At 43.2% G+C, this 23,767-nt stretch overlaps 1 protein-coding gene across 3 annotated transcripts in view; it reads left to right on the top strand.

Annotated features, from left to right (window-relative positions):
* Window positions 1–23,767, top strand: part of LOC135209224 (uncharacterized) — a 55,260-nt gene that overhangs the window by 16,846 nt on the left and 14,647 nt on the right. For all 3 annotated transcript variants that reach the window (XM_064241918.1, XM_064241920.1, XM_064241917.1), the window contains exons 2-3: window positions 16,121–16,305; window positions 16,639–16,818. In XM_064241918.1, the coding sequence (XP_064097988.1) occupies window positions 16,815–16,818 (4 nt within the window). In that variant the 5' untranslated portion in view covers window positions 16,121–16,305; window positions 16,639–16,814. The remainder of the gene's footprint in view (window positions 1–16,120; window positions 16,306–16,638; window positions 16,819–23,767) is intronic.

Genomic DNA, 23,767 nt, shown 5'->3' with positions numbered 1-23,767 from the left:
AAAGTGAAGAGGTTGGTAAGCCAGAAGATCGGCAATGTTGGGAGTCCTGAATTAACTCGCTTTGGGCGTAATAGTTTTTTAGTTCATACCAAGACAGATATTCAATCGATAATGCTCCTAAATTTGAAGCTTGATCCTGAGGGTATGATAAAAGAGGTAAAACCTCTTTATAATTTTAGTTATGCGAAGGGTGTTATATTTAATGAAGATCTACATGAAATGGATGAGGAGGAAATTTTGGAAATGTGTCCGGATGTGGTTTGGAAGGTTTTTAAAGTGCCCCGCTCATCGATGCTTATTTTAACATTTAAAAGTTCTTCTCTGCCATCTGAAATTATTCTTGATAGTGAAATCATGAAAGTTCGTCCTTATAGACCGAGAGTGCTCCAGTGCTTTAAATGTTTTGGTTTTGGACACTCCTCTAACGTTTGCACCAGAAATAAACTCTGTGAATCGTGTGGCCAGCCTGAGCACGAGGAATGTTCTGGACCAGTAATTTGCGTAAACTGTAAGGGTGAACATCGAGCCCGTGATAAGAAATGTAGTGCATTCAAGAAAGAACAAGATGCATTACTAAAATCTCTTGACGAACACATCAGTGTGGGACAGGCCAAGAAGCTGTTGGGCAGGAAAACTTATTCGGATGCCTTGAAGGCACAACAATTGAATACTGCCTCTTCTGGTGCCCCTTCTGGTGGGGCTCCCCGGTGCCCCGCGGTGGGGTTGGGGTTTTCCACACCCCTCTAGTGGGGGACCCGTGCCGGCCCCCCTGGTGGGGCCTCCCATGCCCCCCCTGGTGGGGCCTCCCGTGCCCCCCCTGGTGGGGCCTCCCGTGCCCCCCCTGGTGGGGCCTCCCATGCCCCCCCTGGTGGGGCCTCCCATGCCCCCCCTTGTGGGGCTTCTCATGGCCCCCCTGTTGGGGTTTCCCACGTTGCAGAGACTCTGGTCAAGCCAGGGGACCCTGTTGTTTCAAGGGTTCAAGCCAGGTCTCAATTTGTTGACGACTTTTCTCTGTCAGGGACATTGCCTGACATTGAGCCCTCCCCTGATCCTGTCATTACAGTGCACCGTGGAGATGACGGTGAGGAGATAGAGGCCCTCTTTATTCGTCAGAAGAGGGCCCTTTCTCCCTCTTCGCCTCATTCACGGTCACTCAGCAATCGTAGAAAAAACAAAAGTAAAACTGAAAGGGCAAGTGAAAGCCCATCTTCTAAAAGATCTGTAACACCTAGATCTAGGTCAAATAGTACTGGTAAAACTGATAAGATCTCTCTCACCAGGACACAGATTCCTAAATTAGTAGGGAATTTTAAGATCTCTTCCTCTAAATAATGGCTCTCATGCAATGGAACATCCGTGGATTTATACCAAATAGAGAGCAAGTTCGGGTTCTGTTTAGGGAACATGATTTATCTGCGATGTGTCTACAAGAGACAAAGTTGGGAGAGCACACACCCAATGTGGGTTTTAATTATTCATTTCACAGGTCTCCACCCCTGATAGGTGTACGTGCTCAGGGAGGCACAGGCATCATAGTCCGCAAGTCTGTTAATCACAGGGTTGTTCAATTGAACACTTTGTTGCAGGCTTGTGCAGTCCAAATTTTTAATTGTAAATGGATCACAATTTGTTCTCTCTACCTTGATCCATCATTAGAAAGTAGATTGCAGGATGCGCAGGGTAATCCCCGTCAGCTAGAATTAAACGATCTTCAGACACTGATAGACCAGCTTCCTAAACCTTTCATTTTGATGGGAGATTTTAATGCCAAGCACACCCTCTGGGGAGAGCCAAACTTGCGACCGCCGGTGGGGTTAATAATAGAACAGCTGCTTGACTTAAATGACATCACTTTAATGAATATGATGGTTCCCCTACAAGACATGATGTTTTTCATAATACTGATTCAGCCATTGACCTCACTATCTGCTCTTCGTCTTTGAGGTTAGATTATCAGTGGGTAGTAGACCAGAATGATCATGGCAGTGATCATTGGCCCATTCACTTAAAGTATATGAAAAATATTCCATCTCCATGTTTACCAAAATGGAAAGTAGGGGAGGCTGACTGGGGATTATTCAAAAAATCTACTGAAGTTGATAAAGAGATAACTGATTTTCAGAGCCCAACATCTGCTTATGAGTATTTAATCAATATATTGCTGTGTGGTGCCATGCTGTCTATTCCTCGAACTTCTGGTAAACCTCATCGTCCTCTAGTACCTTGGTGGAGCGATTCATGTGCCTTGAGCCGAAAGATAACAAGAACTTGCTACAAGAGATATCGTAGATATCCTTGCTGGTAAAAAAATTATCTATAAAAGAGCTCTTGCTTAAGCAAAAGAAAACATTTAAGCAGGCAAAGAGGGAATCATTTATCAGATATATAAGCGAGTTAAAATATGATTCCCCTATGTCATTAGTCTGGAACAGAATCCGAAAGCTGCAAGGGAAATTTTCTCCACCTCCCTTGCCTATATTGAAAATTGATGGCTTACTCATATCTGATTCTGGAGAAGTTGCAGAAACCTTTGGTAGGCATTTCTCCAATATATCTAGTGCCCTACATTACTCTACTGCATTCAGGAATATTAGGGACGGTACCACGGTTGTTCCTGCTGTTAGTTCAAATTCAGAGTCGTATAATCTTCCTTTCACCATGAAAGAATTAGATCAAGCAATCTCGTTATCTTCCCCAACATCTCCTGGGGAAGATGATATACTGTACTCAATGATTTTTAATTTGCCTAGAAGTACAAAACAATTTCTTTTAGACATTTTAAACAGTTTTTATCTTTCAGGAACTTCACCAGTGTCTTGGAAGATATCGATTATTGTACCTGTTTTAAAAACCTTTTAAAGATTCCTTCCTTCCTAAGAACTATAGGCCAATTGCTCTAACCAGTTGTGTTAGCAAGATTTATGAGAGGATGGTCAATGCTCGACTTGTGTGGTATTTGGATTCAAAGAATCTTTTATCTAATCGGCAGTTTGGTTTTAGGAAAAAATAGGAGTACTTCTGACCCTTTGATGTTCCTTACTCGGGAGATACAGAATGCTTTTGCTGTGCAAAACCAGACTGTTGCAGTGTTCTTTGACCTAGAAAAAGCCTACGACACTACCTGGCGAGGGGGTATCCTTTTGCAACTAGTAGAGTGGGGTGTTGTGGGTAATTTGTTCTATTGTCTAAAAGATTTTTTGTCAGAACGTTACCTGAAAGTAAGAGTGGGCTCTTACATTTCCTCTGCTTACCCTCAAGAAGAAGGGTTACCTCAGGGAAGCGTCCTTAGTCCAACACTCTTTAATGTAGCTGTCAACGGCCTTCTAGAACAAGTTCCTGTCGGGGTGCATGGTCTGGCCTTTGCTGATGATTATGCAATAATCTGTAGCAAGTCTACAGCTGTCGAAGCTTGTCAAAAGATCCAGACTGCTATTAATGCTTCAACATTATGGGCCAGTGCTAAAGGTTTCAAATTTTCACCAGAAAAAACCAAAGCTATACGATTTTGCCGATTAAGAAGAGTGGAAGAGATCCCTACGCTGTTTTTAAATGATTCGATTTTACCTTATGAAGATAGCATTAAGTATCTAGGTATTACATTTGATAAGAAATTAACTTTTGCTCAACATGTTAATGAAGTTGTATGTAACGTGAAGCTTCGTCTTAATATTCTTAAAGTTGTTTCTAATTTTAATTGGGGGGCAGATCGAATCACCCTTTTGAGGATGTACCAGATTTTATGCCTAAGCAAAATTGATTATGGTTGTCAAATTTATGGTTGTCAAATTTATGGTTGTGCATGCAAGACAACACTGCAGAAATTAGATGTTGTCCATAATTTGGCTTTACGTATTTGTACGGGAGCCTATAGAACTTCTCCAGTAGAAAGCCTATATGTTGAGTCAAGTTTTCCCCCACTATTTATCCGTAGGGAGGAATTAGGCTTGAGAGTCATATCAAGAGTACTTACATCAAAGCTGAATCCTAATTATAAGTATGTTAGATAACCAACTGATAGAGCCCCAAATAGACCTAGACTGCCAAAGCCGCTTGAAGTTCGACTAGCAAGCTCTGCCAGGGAGGTGGGATTACTACCCCCTGCAGTAGCTGAAATTTCGCCCTCAAAATTTCCTCCTTGGAATAGGCCACACTTAGAAATCTGCCCAATTAGGGACAGCAGGAGTATCAGCTCTGGTGATCAGTTGAGGGCAAGTTTTTTGGACCATGCTTTTGAACATGGTGATTCTCAACATATATATACTGATGGTTCGAAGGGTTTTGATGGTGTTGATTGCTCTGTAGTGACTAGTGATAATATTATTAAAAAGAAGCTTCCATCTAATTCCTCTGTTTTTACAGCTGAACTGCTGGCAGTTTTGACTGCTCTTAAGTATATTTTTTATAGTTCTTGTACTAACAAGGTTTACCATTTTTTACCGACTCTTTAAGTGTTTTATCTTCTCTTAAAGCCTAGTCTCTTGCAACCCTTTAGTGCAAGAAGTACAAGATTGGTTTTATCTTTTAATTAATAGAAGAGGTTTTTCTGTTAGGTTTTGTTGGGCTCCATCCCATGTTGGAATTGTTGGGAATGAGCGAGCCGACGCTGCTGCTAAGGCTGCAACTAGGCTTAGGCACATTTCCAACATGGGCGTCCCTGTTTCCGATTTTAAAATACCATTCGATTTTTATTGTAGAGACCAGTGGGCAGGCCCACTGGTCTACTTTAGATAATAATCTTAAATTAAAGTCAATTAGGCCTTCTGTTCATCCTTGGCCTCATAGCCGGATGGATAGAAGGTCTGAGATAGTTTTAGCTAGATTACGTATTGGCCACACTAAATATACTCACGGGTATCTAATGATGAGTGGAGCGGATAGGCAGGTTCCTCGCTGTTCCACCTGTCATGTGGATTTGACTGTGGTGCATATTTTGGTGGAGTGCCCTCATTTTGAAACCAAACGTAGAGCTTGTTTGCTGGCAAATAAGACACTTGCCGATATTTTAGGTGAAGGTGCTCAGGCAGAGCAAATTATGACATTTAAAAAAAATATTGGTCTTTTTTACGAATTGTAATTATCTTTTAATTGTTTTAGGTTTCTTGTTTGGTTTTTATGAATGAATAATTTGTATGTTAGATCGGTTGTGTGTATGTTTCTTTGTGTGATAGCGAGTTTTTTTATTCTTAAGATATATATGCGCTGAATGGCCCCTCGGCTCCGGCGCTTGGCTATGTGCCAAAAACTTTATAATCTAATCTAATCTAATCTAACCCAAGCAGAGGATGAAGTACCTGGGTATGCTGATCGATACGGTAGCAGGGCGAGTCTTCCCCGCAGACTTGCGGATCAGCAGATTCAGGGAGGCAGCTGACCGGTTCCTGTCTCGGCAGGAACAGTCAGCTCAGCGATGGCAAGTCGTGATCGGTTCCTGTCTCGGCAGGAACAGTCAGCTCAGCGATGGCCACCTGTCGTCACTCGAGAAGTTAGTCCCTCACAGGCGTCTTCACCTGTGGTCTCTTCAGTGGAGACTAAAGGAGAGTTGGTCACAGGTAGAGGACCCACCGTACTTCCCCGTGTCCCTCACGGAGGAGGTGAGGCAGGACCTAGCCTGGTGGCCCGACGACAGAAACTTCTCAAGAGGAGTGCCTCTCCGCACTCCCCCCTCCCCCCCCTTCCGAGATGCTGCTGTTCTCAGCCGCATCCAACGAGGGATGGGGCGCATACCTGGAGGAGTTGCTGACTGCAGGAGTGTGGGACCATCACGACAAGCACCTTCACATCAATGTCTTGGAACTCAAGGCAGCGTTCCTCGCTCTCCAAGAGTTCCGGGACCGCTTGATGGGATACTCGGTGGTGTTGATGTGCAACAACACCACGGTAGTGGCATACGTCAACAAACGGGGGCCTAGTGTCCCTCCCGTTGCACCAGTTGACACTGCAGGTGCACGAGTGGGTCGTGGCTCACTTGGTAGAACTGTCAGCCCGCTACATTCCAGGCAAGAGGAATGTAGTAGCAGACAAGCTCAGCCATCGGGATCAGGTGATAGGGACCGAATGGTCCCTACACCCAGACGTGGTGGAAAGGCTCTTCAACCTTTGGGGGCGTCCAGTAGTGGATCTGTTCGCCACCCGGCAAAACAGAAAACTTCAGGTTTTCTTTTCAGCCGTGCCGGACCCATGGGCTCTTCAACACCCGTGGGACAACCTCTTCACCTACGCCTTTCCCCCGTTCAGCCTGATTCGCAAGGTGATCAGCCGAGTGCTGGCCACCCCGAATCTCAGGATGATCCTGGTGGCTCCCAAATGGCCCCAGGCCGGGTATCTGGACCTGCTGGTTCTGCTTGCAGAAGCACCGAGAGAGATTCCCTCATGGCTCAACCTTCTCGCCCAGCCACACATAGAACGGTACCACCGAGCAGTCCAGTCTCTACATCTTCATGGCTGGATGTTATCCACCATCTCTTGCGAGCGAGAGGCTTTTCTCGCAGCGCAGCAACAGAGATGGCTGGACACGTCAGACAATCCTCTGCAGCTGTGTACCAGGGAAAGTGGGTTGTCTTCTGTGGTTGGTGTCGTAGACGGGGTCTATCTCCTCTCAGAGCCACTCTTCACCAGGTAGCGGATTTCCTCGTTTTTCTTCGCCAAGAAAAGCTCCTCTCTGTCCCCACAGTCAAAGGATATAGAGCCGCCCTGGCCCTGGTCCTGAAACTAAGGGGAGTGGATATCTCGGACTCGTTCGAGATCTCCTTGCTAATGAGGAGCTTTGAAAGGTCTTGCCCACCCAGGGAACTCAGGCCCCTGGGGTGGGATGTGACTCTTGTCCTTCGGAGTTTGACTCGAAGACCCTTCGAGCCACTCCGAGAGTCGTCAGACAGGGATCTGACCCTCAAGCCCCTGTCTTGCTGGCCCTGGCATCGGCGAAGAGAGTAGGGAAACTTCATGGTCTGTCCTTCGACGTTAAACATACCAGGGGATGGGGATCTGTGACGCTCGATTTCATCCCGATCTTCGTAGCTAAGACTCATAATCCGTCGATCCCTGACGACAGGTTCGAGTCTTTCACAATCCCCTCCCTATTGGACTTCACCAACATTGATTCGGATGAGATGCTGCTATGTCCTGTGAGGGCGCTACGGCGCTATCTGAAGAGAACTCGGCACCTCAGGCCTGAGTGTCGACGCCTCTTCGTTAGCACCGGGGTGATCAAAAAAGAAGTATCCAAGAACACGCTTTCTTTCTGGCTGCGTGAGGTGATCAGGAGGGCGTACTAAGCTGATGGTAGCGACGACATCCGTACCCTTTGTCCGAGAGCCCACGAAGTCAGAAGCATTGGTCCTTCCCTTGCTTTCCGCAAGAACTTCTCCGTGGCGCAGGTCCTGAAGGCAGGGGTTTGGTCCAACCAGACTACCTTCACCTCCTTCTACCTTTGGGATATAGCCCACAGGTCCTTGGATACTTTTTCCTTGGGACCCGTGGTGGCTGCTCAACACGTTGTGTAGCTAAACCAGCCCCTAGCAGGCAGAACAGCATTGATTCCTGGTGTGACTGTAGAATGGATGAGTGAATGAGAGTGTGACTGGCTCCTCTTCCACATCTTTTTCTCCCCTCTACCTGTGGGCAGAGGGACACGGTCGTCACCCTGCTGGAAAGGATAAGATGCAGGTAAGCTACTCGACCGAGCCCCATCCTGTCCCTTTCATTAGGGATAGGAGTGAATATCCACCACTTCCCCCAACAAGGAGGGGGGAAGTGGAAGCCAACAAGAGACAAACCCATAACTATATTGCCTCTTGCAACAGGAACAAGTTCTTGCTTGCTAGCTTTAAGAGGTACGCTTGCCTCCCTCTTATTACTTGAGTCCAGAGGTCTGACCATTGATCCTGCGGTATATACCCCGATTAATTGGGCAGAGGCTAGGATACCCCCTCGCTCTTACGACCAGGGAGGCAATCCAAGGTTGGGCGAACACCAGTCTGTTCTTAAGACTCAATTCCTCCCACCAAGAAGTGTGTCTTCCTATTGTAAAAGGACCGATGGTTTGTATACGTACCGGAACAAATGGCAATTTGTCGAAAATTGCATTTTTCCTAACTATACAAACCTGAGGTCCTTTACATATAGTCCCACCTCATGCCACCCCTCACTCTGCGTTTTTTCCTGAGCCTAAAGCAAAAGTGATTCTTCACCTCCCAGTCGTGCTGCTCGCGCACTGTCAGACAAGTAGTTAACTACCGAACTCCCTTGTTCGAAGCTTATAACTGTTCCAGCTGCCGCTAGTTACCTTCCTATTGTAAAAGGACCTCAGGTTTGTATAGTTAGGAAAAATGCAATTTTTGACAAATTGCCATTTTTCCTAACTATACAAACCTGAGGTTCTTTACACATAGTCCCACCTCATGACACCCCTCACTCTGTTTTTTTCTGAGCCTAAAGCAAAGTGTATCTTCACCTCCCAGTCGCGCGGTGCGCAGACTGTCGGACAAGCAGTTAACTGCTGAACTCCCTTGTTCGAAGCTTACGACCGGTCCCAGCTGCCGCAAGTTACATTCCTATTGTAAAGGACCTCAGGTTTGTATAGTTAGGAAAAATACAATTTGTTCATGAAACTTACCTGTCAGATACATATATAGCTGTATTTTCCGAAGTCTGACAGAATTTTAAAAACTTATGACACACGTAGTGGGAGTCAGGTGGTTAGTACCCATTCCCGCCGCTGGGAGGCGGGTATCAGGAAATATTCCCATTTTCTATTCATAATTTTTCTGTCGCCAGTGTTGTAAACATCTGTTTACAGCACCTCCGTCTGGATTTTGGAAACTTATTGGCTACTTGAGTATCCCTTTTGGTTTTTTTTGGTTATCTGTCTTGGATCGGTGGCTAGGCACACGTTATTAGTGGATCGAATTGATTTTGGCATAGATTTTTCTTTGGATAAGATGTCAGGGTCTAGTTCAGCTAGCGCTAGATTTTGCTCTAAGTCTGACTGTAGAGGTAGGCTACTGAAAGCTTCAGTAGACCCACATACTGTATTTAAAGGTTGTAGGGAGCATGAATGTGCGTATGAAAGCCGCTGCAAGGAGTGTGAAAGTTTAACAGATTCTGAGTGGAAGGCGTATGAAACCTATCTTAAGAAACTTGAACGGGATAGGTTAAGGAGGTCTTCCTTCAGGAGTGTTTCAGGTAGGCAAGAAATTAATGATTCTCCTGTTAACCCTCCTTCTGTAGTTAATGCTCCTAACCCTGTAGTGTTGCCTTCGGGCCCTGAAGCAGTGTCTGTAGAAGGTAATACTTTGTCTTTGATTCTAGAGTCGATTCGTAACTTAGAATCGAAAGTGCTGGCTCTTGAGAGCAAAAGTGAAGTGCAAAAGTGCAGTGATAGTGCCCCTTGTGTAGTGGAGGGTGTGTCAGATCGGCCTTATTTCGCCTCTAGGCCCGGACCTCTGCTTGACTCCCAGGATACGGGGAGAGAGCATGTCGAAAGTCGAAGGAGGGTTACGAGGAACCCCCACCGATCTGGCATGCCTTTGGCAGTATCTGATGAAACTACCCAGACTGCCAAGGAGCGTGCGCGTGCACGTCTCCTCAAGGAGTGCTTTTCATCTTCGGAGGCTTCCTCCCCGCGTAAGGGGTGGAGCTCTCATTCTGCATCACGTCCGCTGAAAAGGACTGTTTGTGTTCGGGACGCTTCACGTCCAAGTTCTCCGGAACTTCGCTCTTCACCTGATAGTGAGTTCGCAGCTTTTCCGCCGCAGAAGAAGCGGACGTCTTCTGGGGTCTCTTCTGCCAAGAAATCGAAGCCTTTTTGAGTTGCATCTTCCTCGAAACCAGCCCCTCGAGGAAGAGGCACTTCCAGAGGCAAAACCCCCGCTCCTTCAAAGAGTAGGAAGTGATATGGAAGTCCTTCAGCCGCCGGTAGGGGCCAGACTTCTACTTTTCTTGAGAGCCTGGGAAGAGAGAGGTGCCGACTCTTGGTCGCTGGACATCGTGAGGAAGGGGTACAGAATTCCGTTCCTGAAGTCGCCCCCGCTGTCTTCGACACCAAAGGATTTGTCTCCTTCGTATCGAGGAGAAAAGCAAAAAGTGCTTTACGATCTGCTAGATCAAATGATCGAGAAGCAAGCTGTGGAACAGGTCTTCGACCTGGATTCTCCAGGTTTTTACAACCGTCTGTTCCTAGTGCCGAAGCAGTCAGGGGGTTGGCGACCCGTCCTAGATGTCAGCAGCCTAAACCTCTTCATCACCAAGCAGAGGTTCAAGATGGAGACACCTCAATCTGTGCTAGCAGCTTTAAGACCGGGGGATTGGATGGTCTCACTAGATCTCCAGGACGCGTATTTTCATGTCCCCATCCATCCCCAATCAAGGAAATACCTGCGGTTTGTCCTGAAGGGGAAGGTATTCCAGTTCAGGGCACTCTGCTTCGGTCTAAGCACAGCGCCGATGGTTTTCACCATCCTTATGAAGAACGTTGCGAGGTGGCTCCATCTTGCAAAGATAAGGATCTCTCTCTACCTCGACGACTGGCTTATTCGAGCCTCATCGCAAGACCAGTGTCTGGAGGACCTTCACACGACCTTGTCGTTAGCGAAGTCCCTGGGACTTCTGGTAAACCTCGAAAAGTCGCATCTGACCCCTTCTCAATCCTTAGTCTATCTGGGAATTCAGATGGACTCAGTGGCTTTTCGGGCTTTTCCGTCCCAGGGGCGACAACTTCAATGCCTAGACAAAGTGTCAGCCTTTCTGGAGAAGGAAACATGCTCGGTGAGGGAATGGATGAGTCTGGTGGGGACCATTTCCTCACTGGAGAAGTTTGTTTCTCTGGGAAGGTTGCACCTCAGACCACTTCAATTCTTCCTGTCCAACAACTGGAAACGCGATCAAGATCTGGAAGCGACCTTGTTGTTGACAGAAGAGGTGAAAGAACACCTAAGATGGTGGTCAGATCCGCAGAAGCTTGCGGAAGGGCTTTCGCTCAAGCTTCGGAACCCCGACCTAGTGTTGTTTTCCGACGCGTCTTCTACGGGATGGGGAGCAACACCAGGAGGGAGAGAAGTGTCAGGCACCTGGAGAGCGGAACAGGTGTCCTGGCACATAAATCTCAAAGAACTGTCAGCGATTCACCTTGCGCTAAGGTTCTTTCAAGAAGAAGTCTCCAACAAAGTGGTTCAGATCAACTCGGACAACACCACAGCCCTGGCATACCTCAGGAAACAGGGGGGAACCCACTCTCGTTCTCTGTTCGCCATCGCGAAGGAAATCCTGTTATGGGCGAAGTCGCAAGACGTCACGATCCTAACAAGATTCGTGTCAGAATTGGAGAATGTTCGAGCGGACCTTCTCAGTCGGCAAGGACAGCTCCTGCCGACGGAATGGACCCTACATCAGGAGGTATGCCAGTCGTTGTGGAAGCTGTGGGGACGTCCTCATGTGGATGCTTTTGCAACTTCCCGGACAAGGAGACTTCCGCTTTATTGCTCACCAGTTCTGGACCCGGGAGCAGTTGCAGTAGACGCTCTACTTTGGAATTGGTCGGGCCTGGACCTTTACACCTTTCCCCCATTCAAGATCCTCGGGGAGGTAATGAGGAAATTCGCGGCATCAGAGGGAGCGAGGATGACCCTCATCGACCCCTTCTGGCCAGCGACCGACTGGTTCACAGAGGTAACTTCCTTCCTGATAGACTTTCCGAGGACTCTGCCCCTAAGGAAAGATCTACCCAGACAGCCCCACTTCGAGAGGTACCACAAAAACCTCCCCGCTCTGAGTCTGACTGCGTTCAGACTATCAAGAAGTTGGCCAGAGCGAGGGGTTTTTCAAGACCTGTGGCTAAGGCGATCGCCACTGCAAGGAGGCCCTCCTCAATCGCAGTGTACCAATCGAAGTGGGATGTCTTCAGAAGTTAGTGCAGGAAGAAGGGCATTTCCTCCACCACGATCTCTGTGAGCCAGATAGCAGATTTCCTTCTTTACCTGAGAAAAGAAGTGAAATTAGCTGTTCCCACGATAAAAGGCTACAGGAGCGTGCTTTCTGTAGTCTTCAGACACAGAGGACTCGACTTGGCAAATGACAGAGACCTTCATGATCTCATTAGATCCTTCGAGACTACGAAGGTTCTCCAACCTAAAGTACCATCGTGGAACTTGGACTTGGTACTTAAGTTCCTGATGTCAAGTCAGTTCGAACCGCTCCACTCAGCTTCACTTAGGAATCTGACGAAGAAGACCATTTTCCTAACTGCTTTGGCGACGGCGAAGAGGGTTAGCGAAATCCAGGTCATAAGCATACAGGTTGGGTTCATGGATCATAGTGCGGGTTACGGGCTGCTCTGTGAGCAAGAGCCCGTGCTGACACAAGGTCAGCTAAATCAAAAACAACAACAATAGTGCGGTTTGTTCCTTAAGTCCTACGTTCTTAGCAAAGAACGAGAACCCTTCCAACCCTTGGCCGAGGATGTTTGAGATCAAGGGGTTGTCGGAAATAGTGGGACATGAACCTGAGAGAGTCCTGTGCCCTGTCAGGGCTCTCAAATTCTATTTGCAGAGAACTAAAGCCTGCAGAGGCTCTTCTGAGAACTTGTGGTGCTCGGTGAAAAAACCGGATCTTCCTATATCAAAGAACGCACTGGCATTCTTCCTAAGAAGTACGATTAAAGAAGCTCATGAAAAGTGCAGTGATAGTGATATGAAGCTTCTAAAAGTGAAAGCCCATGAGGTGAGGGCTATCGCTACCTTGGTAGCCAACAAAAATATGGCACTCAAAGACATTTTGAGTGCCACATATTGACGAAGCAATTCGGTGTTCGCTTCACACTACCTGCGGGAGGTGAAAGCAACATACGAAAATTGCTACTCGCTAGGACCATACGTTGCTGTAGACACTATTTTGGGGGCAGGAGGTAGCACTCATCCTATCCTTTAATAATTAGGTGAGTTTTTAACTTGTGTTTTATGGTTATGGGGTCGACCGCCTGGGGCGGATCTCCCTTCCATTAGTTTAGTCTAAGTGGGATACCTTTGGTAGGCTAGGCCAGGTGGTTGTGTTTTTTACTTCCTTGCCCTCATTGTATGCTCAATGGTCTAGTCACGTCGTGGTCTCGCTCCTGTTGACAGATCATCTGGAGTGCACCAGCTATATAGGTCTCTACCTCGCTGGCAACTCTAGTAGCACAAGCAGACTTACGTGGCAGTAACCACGAAGCCAGCTATGCTAACAGGTAAGGAACCAAGATATCAATTATCTGCATATATGTGTTTCCTAAAATCTTCTATTCTGTCTACTCCCAACACCAAAGGTGGGATTCAGATATATATATCTGACAGGTAAGTTTCATGAACAAAATGATATTGTAATGATACAATAAAGTTTGTTCATACTTACCTGGCAGATATATATATTTTAAGTACCCACCCACCTCCCCTCAGGAGACAATGGAATAAAAATTATGAATAGAAAATGGGAATGGTTCCTGATACCCGCCTCCCAGCGGCGGGAATGGGTACTAACCACCTGACTCCCACTACGTGTGTCGTAAGTTTTTAAAATTCTGTTGGACTTCGGAAAATACAGCTATATATATATCTGCCAGGTAAGTATGAACAAACTTTATTGTATCATTACAATATCATTTTTCGACAAATTGTTATATTGCCAAGGCATTGGTTGATAACGGGGGTTCAGTAACTTTTGTAAGTTCAAATATTGTTGGAAACTTGAGGGATAAGTTACACTGGCTTTTAATGGATCAGAAGTGAAATTTCAAGGGAGACAAATTGGAATAGAAGGAATTAAGATTGATGTTGAAGCTGTGGTGGCTAAACAAATCTTACCCAGCATTGAGTTGGTGTTGGGGATGATCCTATTGATCACAAGGGTGGTGTTGTAGTTTCGGGTGGGACAGTAGAATTTGGGGTTAGAAGCTGTACTGCAGTTGCTTAGTAATCGGTAAGCAAAATAGAAAGTTCATAATTAGAGGAGACTGTTGAAGTAATAGAAGGTAAAGACATTAATGCTACATTAATGAAGGACAGTGGAAGTGAAAATCTAGTCCACCAGCTTTCACTAATGAAATGGATTGTTAGGAGAAGGGTTTGCAGAATGACAGCAATCAAGGTTTTGAAGAAGAGGTTGAGCGATGTTCAGAGAAGGTATTTTAGTGCCTTGGAAAGATGTGAAAGTGGGTATTACTCTATACCCTTGCTAGCTATTGAACAATTTACCAAGAATAAAATAAGACCTGTATTGGATTTGAGGACTGAATGCTCATGTGGGTTGTCATGCAGGGGGAAACCTTTCAAGAATGGAGGCAAACAGAGGCTGGAACTGTTGTTGATCTAAAATATGCTTATTTATATAGAATACTGAAAGCGCTTTTGAATGATTAATTAGTGAATTATAAAGTGAAACAAATTGTGTGACAAGACTAGGTTTTGGTTTGAATTCAGCACCAAGGATGATAATAGCAGAAATTTTGAAAACTTTTAGGCGATCTCCAACATATCTTTGATGGAATTAAGTGGTACATTGATGATATTCTATTCAGTGAGTACAAAGTAACCTTGGGTGAACTTAAAGCATTTAAACGACTATGGGTTAGTTACCAAAGCTCCTGAGCTCATAGATGGTAGTGCTGTGTTGAGATTGAAATTGAAAAAGTAAGCAGGAGGAATTTTAATTTTTTAGAGGTAATAAACTCCCAATTCAGGAAGACTTGACCCTTCATAGTCGAAGGGAATTATTTTCATTATGTTGAAAGCTGGTGGACCACTGCCCAGTAGCTGGTTGGTTGCGGGTGGCATGTGGCTACATTACGAGGACAGTGGGAAGATTAGGATTGGAGGATTTTGTTGGTGCCGAGACAGTTATGTTTAGGGTGAGATGGGATGATCCCATTAAGGGTAAGTGGTATGTTCCTTGGGTTGTCAAGGGAAAACTTGATGTGATGCAAGTATTATTGTATTGGGAGGCCACTATAGAAAGTCAAAAGACACCATCGCACAATCAAGAGTATGACTGAGAAGCAATATTTCTTCCCAGGAAGCAGTATATTGGTACAGTGTGACTGCAAGAAATGGTATAAATCCCACCTCTGTTCCACAGTTGGTTTTGTTTGTTATGATTGGGGTTGGTTTCCAAACAGTACAGACTCAGGAAAAACACAGTAGGAACCAACAACAGTAAAGATGGGTTAGGATGTACGTATGGGTAAAACCTCCAGATGCAAAATGCACAGCAAAGTGGAAGAAAGGAAAGGTACGTAATGGGCATAAAATTAAAAAAATTGTATGTACATAGTGGTTAATGGTACCCCTCATCACTTACTGGATATTTGCCCTGTAGTTGAGCTTGAAGAGGGCACTCAGGATGGAGAGGAGGTGAAGGATGTACAGTGTCCAACTGAAGATGAGGAACCTCTTGTGCCAGAAGAACAAAGGTCAGCAGGAGAGCGGAGATACCCCATGGAGGGTGAGGTGTCGTCCTAAATGGATGGATGATTGAGACTGATTAAATTGGTTGATGAAATTTGTCTAGTTTTGTTTTGTTTTGTAGTATAAGTGGTTCATTCTGTACTTCTTATTTGGTTTCCATGATGTGTTTTTGTTTTTATCTTGAGATCATGTGGTAGATTTTAGAATTATTGGTAGCTATTTCTTTCTGGCAACCCTTGATGTGGAGGTTATCGAGTGTGTGCGTCTTGGAATTTTGGATTCGTGGGGTTAGGTAGGTTGTGAGCGTGGTCAGGGTATTTTGTCAGCCTCTCTAATTAGGTGTGAAGTTAGTTGTGAGGCCGTTGTTCCATCATAAGAGTTTAGGACGTGTATATAAACAAAAATTTTATAATAAAAATATGGCCATGTTGCAGCTGAAGTTCTTGTGTGCTTTATGTAACAGGAGCTCCTTAACTTTCTTTTACAGAGATTGTAAAACGTGTGTCAGAAGGCTACCACCATTTTGAGTATTCTAAGATAGTTAACCAGGCAACTCTTATTAATAATGAAATAGTTTTAACCAGACAACAAGTTAAAAATTTGTATTCAAACAGGCTTGGCCTAAGTTGACGCCTGTATTTTATCTTTTTATTAGACCTAACCTTACCATTAAATTAATTTCTTTTAATTCATAGGGCTGACTGAAGGACTCGCTTACAGAGGTCGGAAAGTGTTGAGTGACGAATGTCAGCATTTGGAACATGCAAGTGTGGAAGACACCGAAAGGAACCAGTTAAAAAGTAGAAGGCTTTATAGCCTGAGGGCATAAATGTTACTTCAGAGAGACTTGATACATCTAGTGTTCCACGTAATGCATGCAGTAAGAATTACATAAGTTTTGTTTGTAGTTGTGTTTTGACAGAACTGGGGGTCCTTACACGACTTTCCTTCAATTTTAATGCCTCCAGTCACTGAAGTGTGTTGTCATCAATGCAGGATTTATAGTTATTTCATGTATTTTCTGTTCTTTGTTTTGGTTCATGTTAACTTTGCCAAAAGTGGCATATATGTCAGTACAGGCAGCTCGCGGTTCTTAACCATAACGTGTACAGAATTCAGCATGGTCCCAGGCTTATGCCACATTGAAATTCTTGGAATCTTTTGTAGTACTGGTATTTTGAATTTAAAATCTAAACTTAAATTTCTCTTCCAGGTGTGGTTTATTTGTAATTGGAAAGAATACTGAAGACCAAGGGTCACCACCTCAAGGGGCTGCCCTTGTGGAACTGTTGTTGCTACAGTCTTCACCTTAGGACTTACAGGAGTCATAATTCCAGCCAGAGTAATACCCTGGACAAGAATGTGGCACCATTTTCTCATCATGAAGGCATGAGTATGTTAATTGACCGCTGTTTGGTTACTGGAAGCATTTTTTCACAGACATTTTGCAGGTTACAGAAATTCACAGAACATATGTAGCAAAAGCCATAACTCAAGCACTGTGGAAATAACTGCTGTTGAAGTTTTTGCTCATTGCTAGAATTTATTTTACATAACAGAAGTGAGATTCTTAAGGATGTTGAAATGTTAAAGAACTATAGGTATTCTTGAACAGAGTGACTTGAGAAAAAGTTTCTAGAAAGGGGAACAGTATCTCTATACAGTGGTAAATTTTTGAGAAAATTATGTATCATTTGTCGAACAAATGCTCATACTTCGAACTGACTGATTATCTATTTTATACTTTTATTCGACGGCCTACTGGGTTTTCCATGTTAAACTGTATTAATTTATCTTTCATTTACAATATATAGTTTAATGATAACAATATTCGACAAAATACATTAAAGTATAAAGCATTTAATATAAAATTTAGCTTTCAATATAACATTTGGCATAAAAGATGTATAAAATTGTACGTAACCGTGATGACGTCACGCCCAGCTGACTTGAGACTGAACAAGGGAGCGTTGATATGTTGAGGAGAGAAGGAGAAGAGAAAGTAAAAATATTACTGTATGTATGTAAAAGCAGTAGCAATTCACAATAAAAAGGGAATTTCTCAATAAATTTAACAATGATAAAGTATGAAAACAATCATATGCAATAAAAAAAAAAAAGTTAATCGAGCCAGTGTTCAGTGCGCCAAGTGAGACTGTAGTTGAACAGTATTAACAAAATATTAAATGAAAGAACAAATATTTTCACAATAAAATTAACAATCATTCGTCATTGCGGTGATTCACAGCTAACTTGAGGTAGAGGGAGATTGCATAAAATCTTTAATATGTACATAAAAGCAGTACCAATTCACATAAAAAATAAATTATTTCACAATAAATTGAACGTAATGATAAAACATGAAAACAATCAAATGCAATACAGAAAAAAAAGAGAAAAAGAAGTCTTAATTGAGCCAGTGCTCGGTGTGCTGAGTGAGATGGTCTAGTTGAACCAAGGTCTAGATAATATAAGGTCTTGTCATGCGCAGCTTAAACTTGGGTACAGGATTAAACGGCTAGGTGCGTGACGTCACAATAACCGCAGTCAGGCCCCTTAACCTATAGCAATCCTGCTTTTACTTTCACATTTTTTATTTTTCTAAATACTCTTAAGCTATTCGATAATTAACTTAATAGTCAGATGAAGGTTCTTCATTCTACTATGTTAAGAAGAATAATCATAAGAGAGATTATTATAACATTTTTGCCAAATAACATTGAAATTATAGAAAACCTACCTTTGCTTTCTTCTTTTTATCCGTTATTAAATACTATTATATGTTTCCGAAGGAAAATAATAGTCAGAATAAAAAAATTAATATATTAAATAATCATGAGTGAGTTCTAAGGAACATTCTAAACTATTATATAAATATATTTCCAAATTACACATTTAACAGATCTCCATAAAATCACATTTTGCACATATATAGCTATGTTGCTAACTTTTTCAATCTATGCACCACTTTTCTGGAACTACTAATGTGTTTCTTCAAATCAATCTCAAATTCTAAAAACTCTACGGCATGGAACAAAATATTTCAACTTCTGAAGTTATTGGATGTGACTGCTAATTATATCCGCTAATTTAATTATCGCTCCTTTTAAGGCTGTTAAAACATTTTCCTCCCATGGTGAGAATCAAACATCTTACCCATACATTTCAAAGGATCAAGAAACACTAGGTTTCATTAGTTTCCCTTCACTAAAGCTTATGGCACCAATCTTTGTGTCATCTTGCGTTGTAACTTTTGCTCCTAAATGTTCTAGTTGTGGAAATTTGCGAGCAATGAACCCGCCAACATATCGCAAACCCTACTCCTCTTCTTCTTCTATGGCATCTTCCCATGTTTGTTCTTCAACTTCCTGGTCTTTGAAGTCATAACATTGATCATCCTTATTAAATACTGGTAAGCAAAATAAAATTGCTGATATACTGGGTTCTTTCTGAAGGGAGTTTCCTTTTGTCTTCGAATAATGCGTCTTGCTTGTCAGGGACGTGGGAAAATGAGGCAGATGTTTCATTTTCACTGTTGCAGTTTTAAACGTTGCTCTTTGAGCTTACAAGTGTGCTGTCTTTTCCTAAAAGGTGGGCTCTGAGACGATGTTTAAATGCAACTGGTGATAGGTGCTGATCGTACGCTCCCATTTGACTTTTGCAACCAAAAAAGTGCCCCACCCAGCCTGATTTAGTCTGTAATTTAGAGTATACGTCATGCCAGGTTTTTATTTTGTCATTTTCAGCAAGTTAGACAAAGGATAGTGCATTGTACTTTTGTTCACTTTCATTTCTCTAGCAGTTCTATTCATGTCTTGAAAGATTTTGTCTTGCATTTACAGGTTTAGTCACGTAACATTTCTTGATTTTCTATCTGTTGCCAGTCGAGAATAAAACGGATCAAACTATCTATCAACAAGCCGAATGAAATGGCTTGTAATTTTCCAGCCCTTCTCTTCAAATATCCTTGGTTGTCTAAGTGATCAAAAGATTTATAAGTACTTTTGGACAGCAGTTGCATGGCATTCGTTGCATACCTATAATAACATTGATATATTTTTCAGAAAGTTTATAAGCTGTCCGAAGATCACTTCATTACTCTTTATCAGCTCTAACTGGACCATTGTGAGCGTACGTACTACACAGAGTTGTCTTAAAGTGTTCCTTTACCCCATCCCCGTATGTTTCATGAAAATGGTCTGGTAACACAGCAAAGAAGCTTGTTTGTCTTATAACGACAAACGTGAATGGTCGAGATATTGGATGCCAATGCTCATATTTTCTAATAACAGAAAAATAAAAATAGCAATGGGTAAAATCATATTCAGTCCTTTGTTCCATTCAGGTGTGGCTGCTGCAGGCATTTGCTGGGATCATACTTTTGTCTATGGTAGATCATTATTTAGTGTCAATTTCACAGCCTCACTGATATCGCTGTGTCTTTGTGGACAGCGACAAGCGATATTAGTGAGGGTGTGAAACAAGTTATTGAAGTCAAACTAGCTGTTTCAAATATCCCGTTCAGTATTTAAAATTTCCCTCCACATGTGACCCAATAAAACATCAAGAACAAATCATCAATTTTATTTTCATTTTTATGAAAGTAAACTCCATGATGATCATTCGCAGAATAGTGAGGTTCATACGAGTTCATGACAACTATGGTGGTAGTTTGAGAATTCATCGGTTGTCAAAGACTCACTTGACAATGGAATTACCCTGTGTAATGTAATTAAGTGCTTTGTAAGGTATTTCACTTTTAATACTGACTGAATATTTATATGTATACAATTAGCAATTTGACCTTGCAACCAGATGCACCTTAAATGGGTAGATACATAAAAATATGAGCTGGATTGAATTGCTTTGCTTTCAGTATTCATCAGGTTTTGATTTTATTTCTTTACATTCAACTGGTCCTTGGTCATAATCATTGTTAAAAAGTAAAACACCCAATCTTTATGTAATTATATATTTATGAGTTTCCTTAATTAAAATCAGCTGGTTTCATCAATGAATTTATAGCAAATATCTAAAAACTATGTAGTAATACACAATTGTCATGTTCAGTGTTTTTCACAACCATAATTTCAAATTAGCCTTTGTTATAGGACGCAAGCAATACAGAATGATTGAAGCTATGTGTACTTTTTTTTTATTCTCGTAAAATTCCTTACATTGAAAAAAGAAACCCACAAGATTACTGAGTATAAATAAATTGTTTACTTGTGAGTATTAATATAGTATTTTACTAAAACTTAAGTACCTTCAGCCCTTAACTGTGGCCCATTCTCAAGGAATATGGATAACTCCTTACTAGAGAGAAAAATTGAAGTCTACACGAATGTAGATAACTATACTGGGTTTTTTTCCATCTGTCCACCCGCCTGTGGTGTTTGGTATGGTAACAAAGCGACCAGGGCTTTAGATAGTTACATTCAACAATAATGGCAATATCCTATTTCGAATATTAATGGTGTAATTTGCATACAGTAAATTATTAAAACACTTTTCAGGTGCAAATGTACACCCAGATATCCTTTTATTTACCTAAAACTTACACATCGCGTAACAATCTAAAGCCTGGGGGACACAGTGTTACCATACTCAAACACCACAGGCGGGTGGACGGATAGAAAAAACAGAGTATACTTACTGGAGGCAGCATTGGAAGCCTCCATGAATGTAGATCACTAATTACTGGAGGCAGCATTGAAGTCTCCAGGGATATGGATAACTAATTACTGGAGGCAACATTGAAGTTTCCAGGAACACATATAACTACTTACTGGAGGCAGCATTGAAGTCCCCAGGGATATGGCTAACTACTTACTGGAGGCAGCATTGAAATCTCCAGGAATATAGATCACTACTTACTAGAGACAGCATTGAAGTCTCCAGGGATGTAGATGGCTCCTTACTGGAGGTCACAGATAACTACTTATTGGAGGCAGCATTGGAGTCTCCAGGAACACAGATAACTACTTACTGGAGACAGCATTGAAGTCTCCAGGGATATGGATAAGTACTTACTGGAGGCAGCATTGAAGTCTCCAGGAATGCAGATAACTACATACTGGAAAGCAGCATTGAAGTCTCCAGGGATATGGATAACTACTTAAAGGAGGCAGCATTGAAGTCTTCAAGTCACAGATAAATACTTCCTGGAGGAAGCATTGAAGTCTCCAGGGATGTAGATGGCTCCTTACTGGAGGCAGAATTGAAGTCTCCAGGGATATGGATAACTGCTTATTGGAGGCAGCATTGAAGTTTCCAGGAACACTGATAACTACTTATTGGAGGCAGCATTGAAGTCTCCAGGTCACAGATAACTACTTACTGGAGAGCAGCATTGAAGTCTCCAGGGATGTAGATAAACTACTTACTGGAGAGCAGCATTGAAGTCTTCAAGTCACAGATAACTACTTATTGGAGGAAAGGCATTTTAAAGCTCCCAGGGATTGTAGTAACTACTTAATAGAATCCGCATTGGGACTCCAGGTCCCAGATAACTACTTATTGGAAACAGCATCCTGAAGTTTGCAGGGATGTGGAGTGGGGCAGATAACTACTTAATAGAGCCAGCATTGGAGTCTCCAGGTCACAGATAACTACTTACTGGAGGCAGCATTGAAGTCTCCAGGGATGTAGATAACTACTTACTGGAGAGTAGCATTGAAGTCTTCAAGTCACAGATAACTACTTCCTGGAGGCAGCATTGAAGTCTCCAGGGATGTAGATAACTACTTGCTAGAGGCAGCATAGGAGTCTCCAGGTCACAGATAACTACTTACTGGAGGCAGCATTGAAGTCTCCAGGTCACAGATAACTACTTAATAGAGCCAGCATTGAAGTCTCCAGGTCACAGATAACTACTTATTGGAGACAGCATTGAAGTCTCCAGGTCACAGATAACTACTTACTGGAGGCAGCATTGAAGTCTCCAGGACACAGATAATACTTGTGGAGGAGCATTTGAAGGACTCCAGGACACAGATAACTAACTTACTGGAGGCCAGCATTGAAGTCTCCAGGATCCATCAGATAACTACTAGTGGGACGGGCAGCATATTTTGAAGGTCTCCAGGTCAACAGATAACTTTTACCTTAGTGGAGGCAAGTAGCAGTGACGTCTCCAGGACACAGATAACTAACTTAGTTGGACTGGAGCATTGAAAGTCTCCAGGACACAGATAACCTACTTAGGTGAAGGCAGGGCGCATTGAAGTCTCCATGGACACAGATAAAAACCTACTTAGTGGAGGGGCCACAGCATTGAAGGTCTCCAGGTGGACAACAGAGAACCCTACTTAGGGAGGGCAGAGCATTGGATAGTCTGGCAGGACACAGACTAACTAGTTACTGGACCGGCCCAGAATTTTTGAAGTCTCAGGGATGTAAGATAACTACTTACTGGGAGAGAAGGCATTGAAGTTCTCCAGGTCACAGTAACTACTTACTGGAGGAGCATTGGAAAAGTTCTCCCAGGGATGGTAGATAAAAAACTACTTACTGGAGAGGGAAGCTTTTGAAGGTCTCCAAGGTCACAAGATAACTATTACTGGAGAGAAGCATTCGAAGTTCCCAGGTCACAAGGATAAGTTACTTAGTGGGAGGGCGCATTTGAAGTCTCCAGGGACACAAGATAACTACTTACTGGTAGGCAGGCATTGAAGGTCTCCAGGTCCAACAGATAACTTACTTAGTGGACTTGGCCCCGGGCAGCCGGGGGCGGATGGCACGGGGGATGTGGGGCAGCATTGTGAAGTCTTCCCCCGGGATTTGTAGAATAAACTACGTAAACTGGAGGAGAAGCTTGATTTTGAAGTCTCAGGGATGTAGATAACCTAACTGTACCTGGAAGAGAAAGCTTGAAAGGTCTCCCAGGTCATCAGATAACTACTTACTGGAGGCAGCATTGAGTTCTCCCAGGATGTAGATAACTACTTACTGGAGAAGCATTGAAGTACTCCAGGAACCCAGATAACTACTTACTGAAATAGAGCATTGCATTGAGTCTCCAGGTCACAGATACTACTTAGTGGGAGGCAGCAAGTTGAAGTCCTCCAGGGACACAGATAACTACTTACTGGAGGCAGCATTGAAGTCTCCAGGTCACAGATACTACTTAGTGGAGCAGTCATTGAAGTCTAACACGGGATGTAGATTAACTACTATCTCTTAGGAGGAAGCATGAAGTCTCCAGGGATGTAGATAAACTACTTACTGGAGAGAAGCATTGAAGTCTCCAGGTCACAGATAACTACTTACTGGAGGCAGCATTGAAGTCTCCAGGGATGTAGATAACTACTTACTGGAGAGAAGCATTGAAATCTCCAGGT

The sequence above is a fragment of the Macrobrachium nipponense genome, chromosome 37 (assembly GCF_015104395.2).
Source record: "Macrobrachium nipponense isolate FS-2020 chromosome 37, ASM1510439v2, whole genome shotgun sequence".
Classification (NCBI taxonomy): domain Eukaryota; kingdom Metazoa; phylum Arthropoda; class Malacostraca; order Decapoda; family Palaemonidae; genus Macrobrachium; species Macrobrachium nipponense.
Note: the sequence above shows the minus strand (reverse complement) of the source record. Positions and strands in the feature narration are given on the sequence as shown.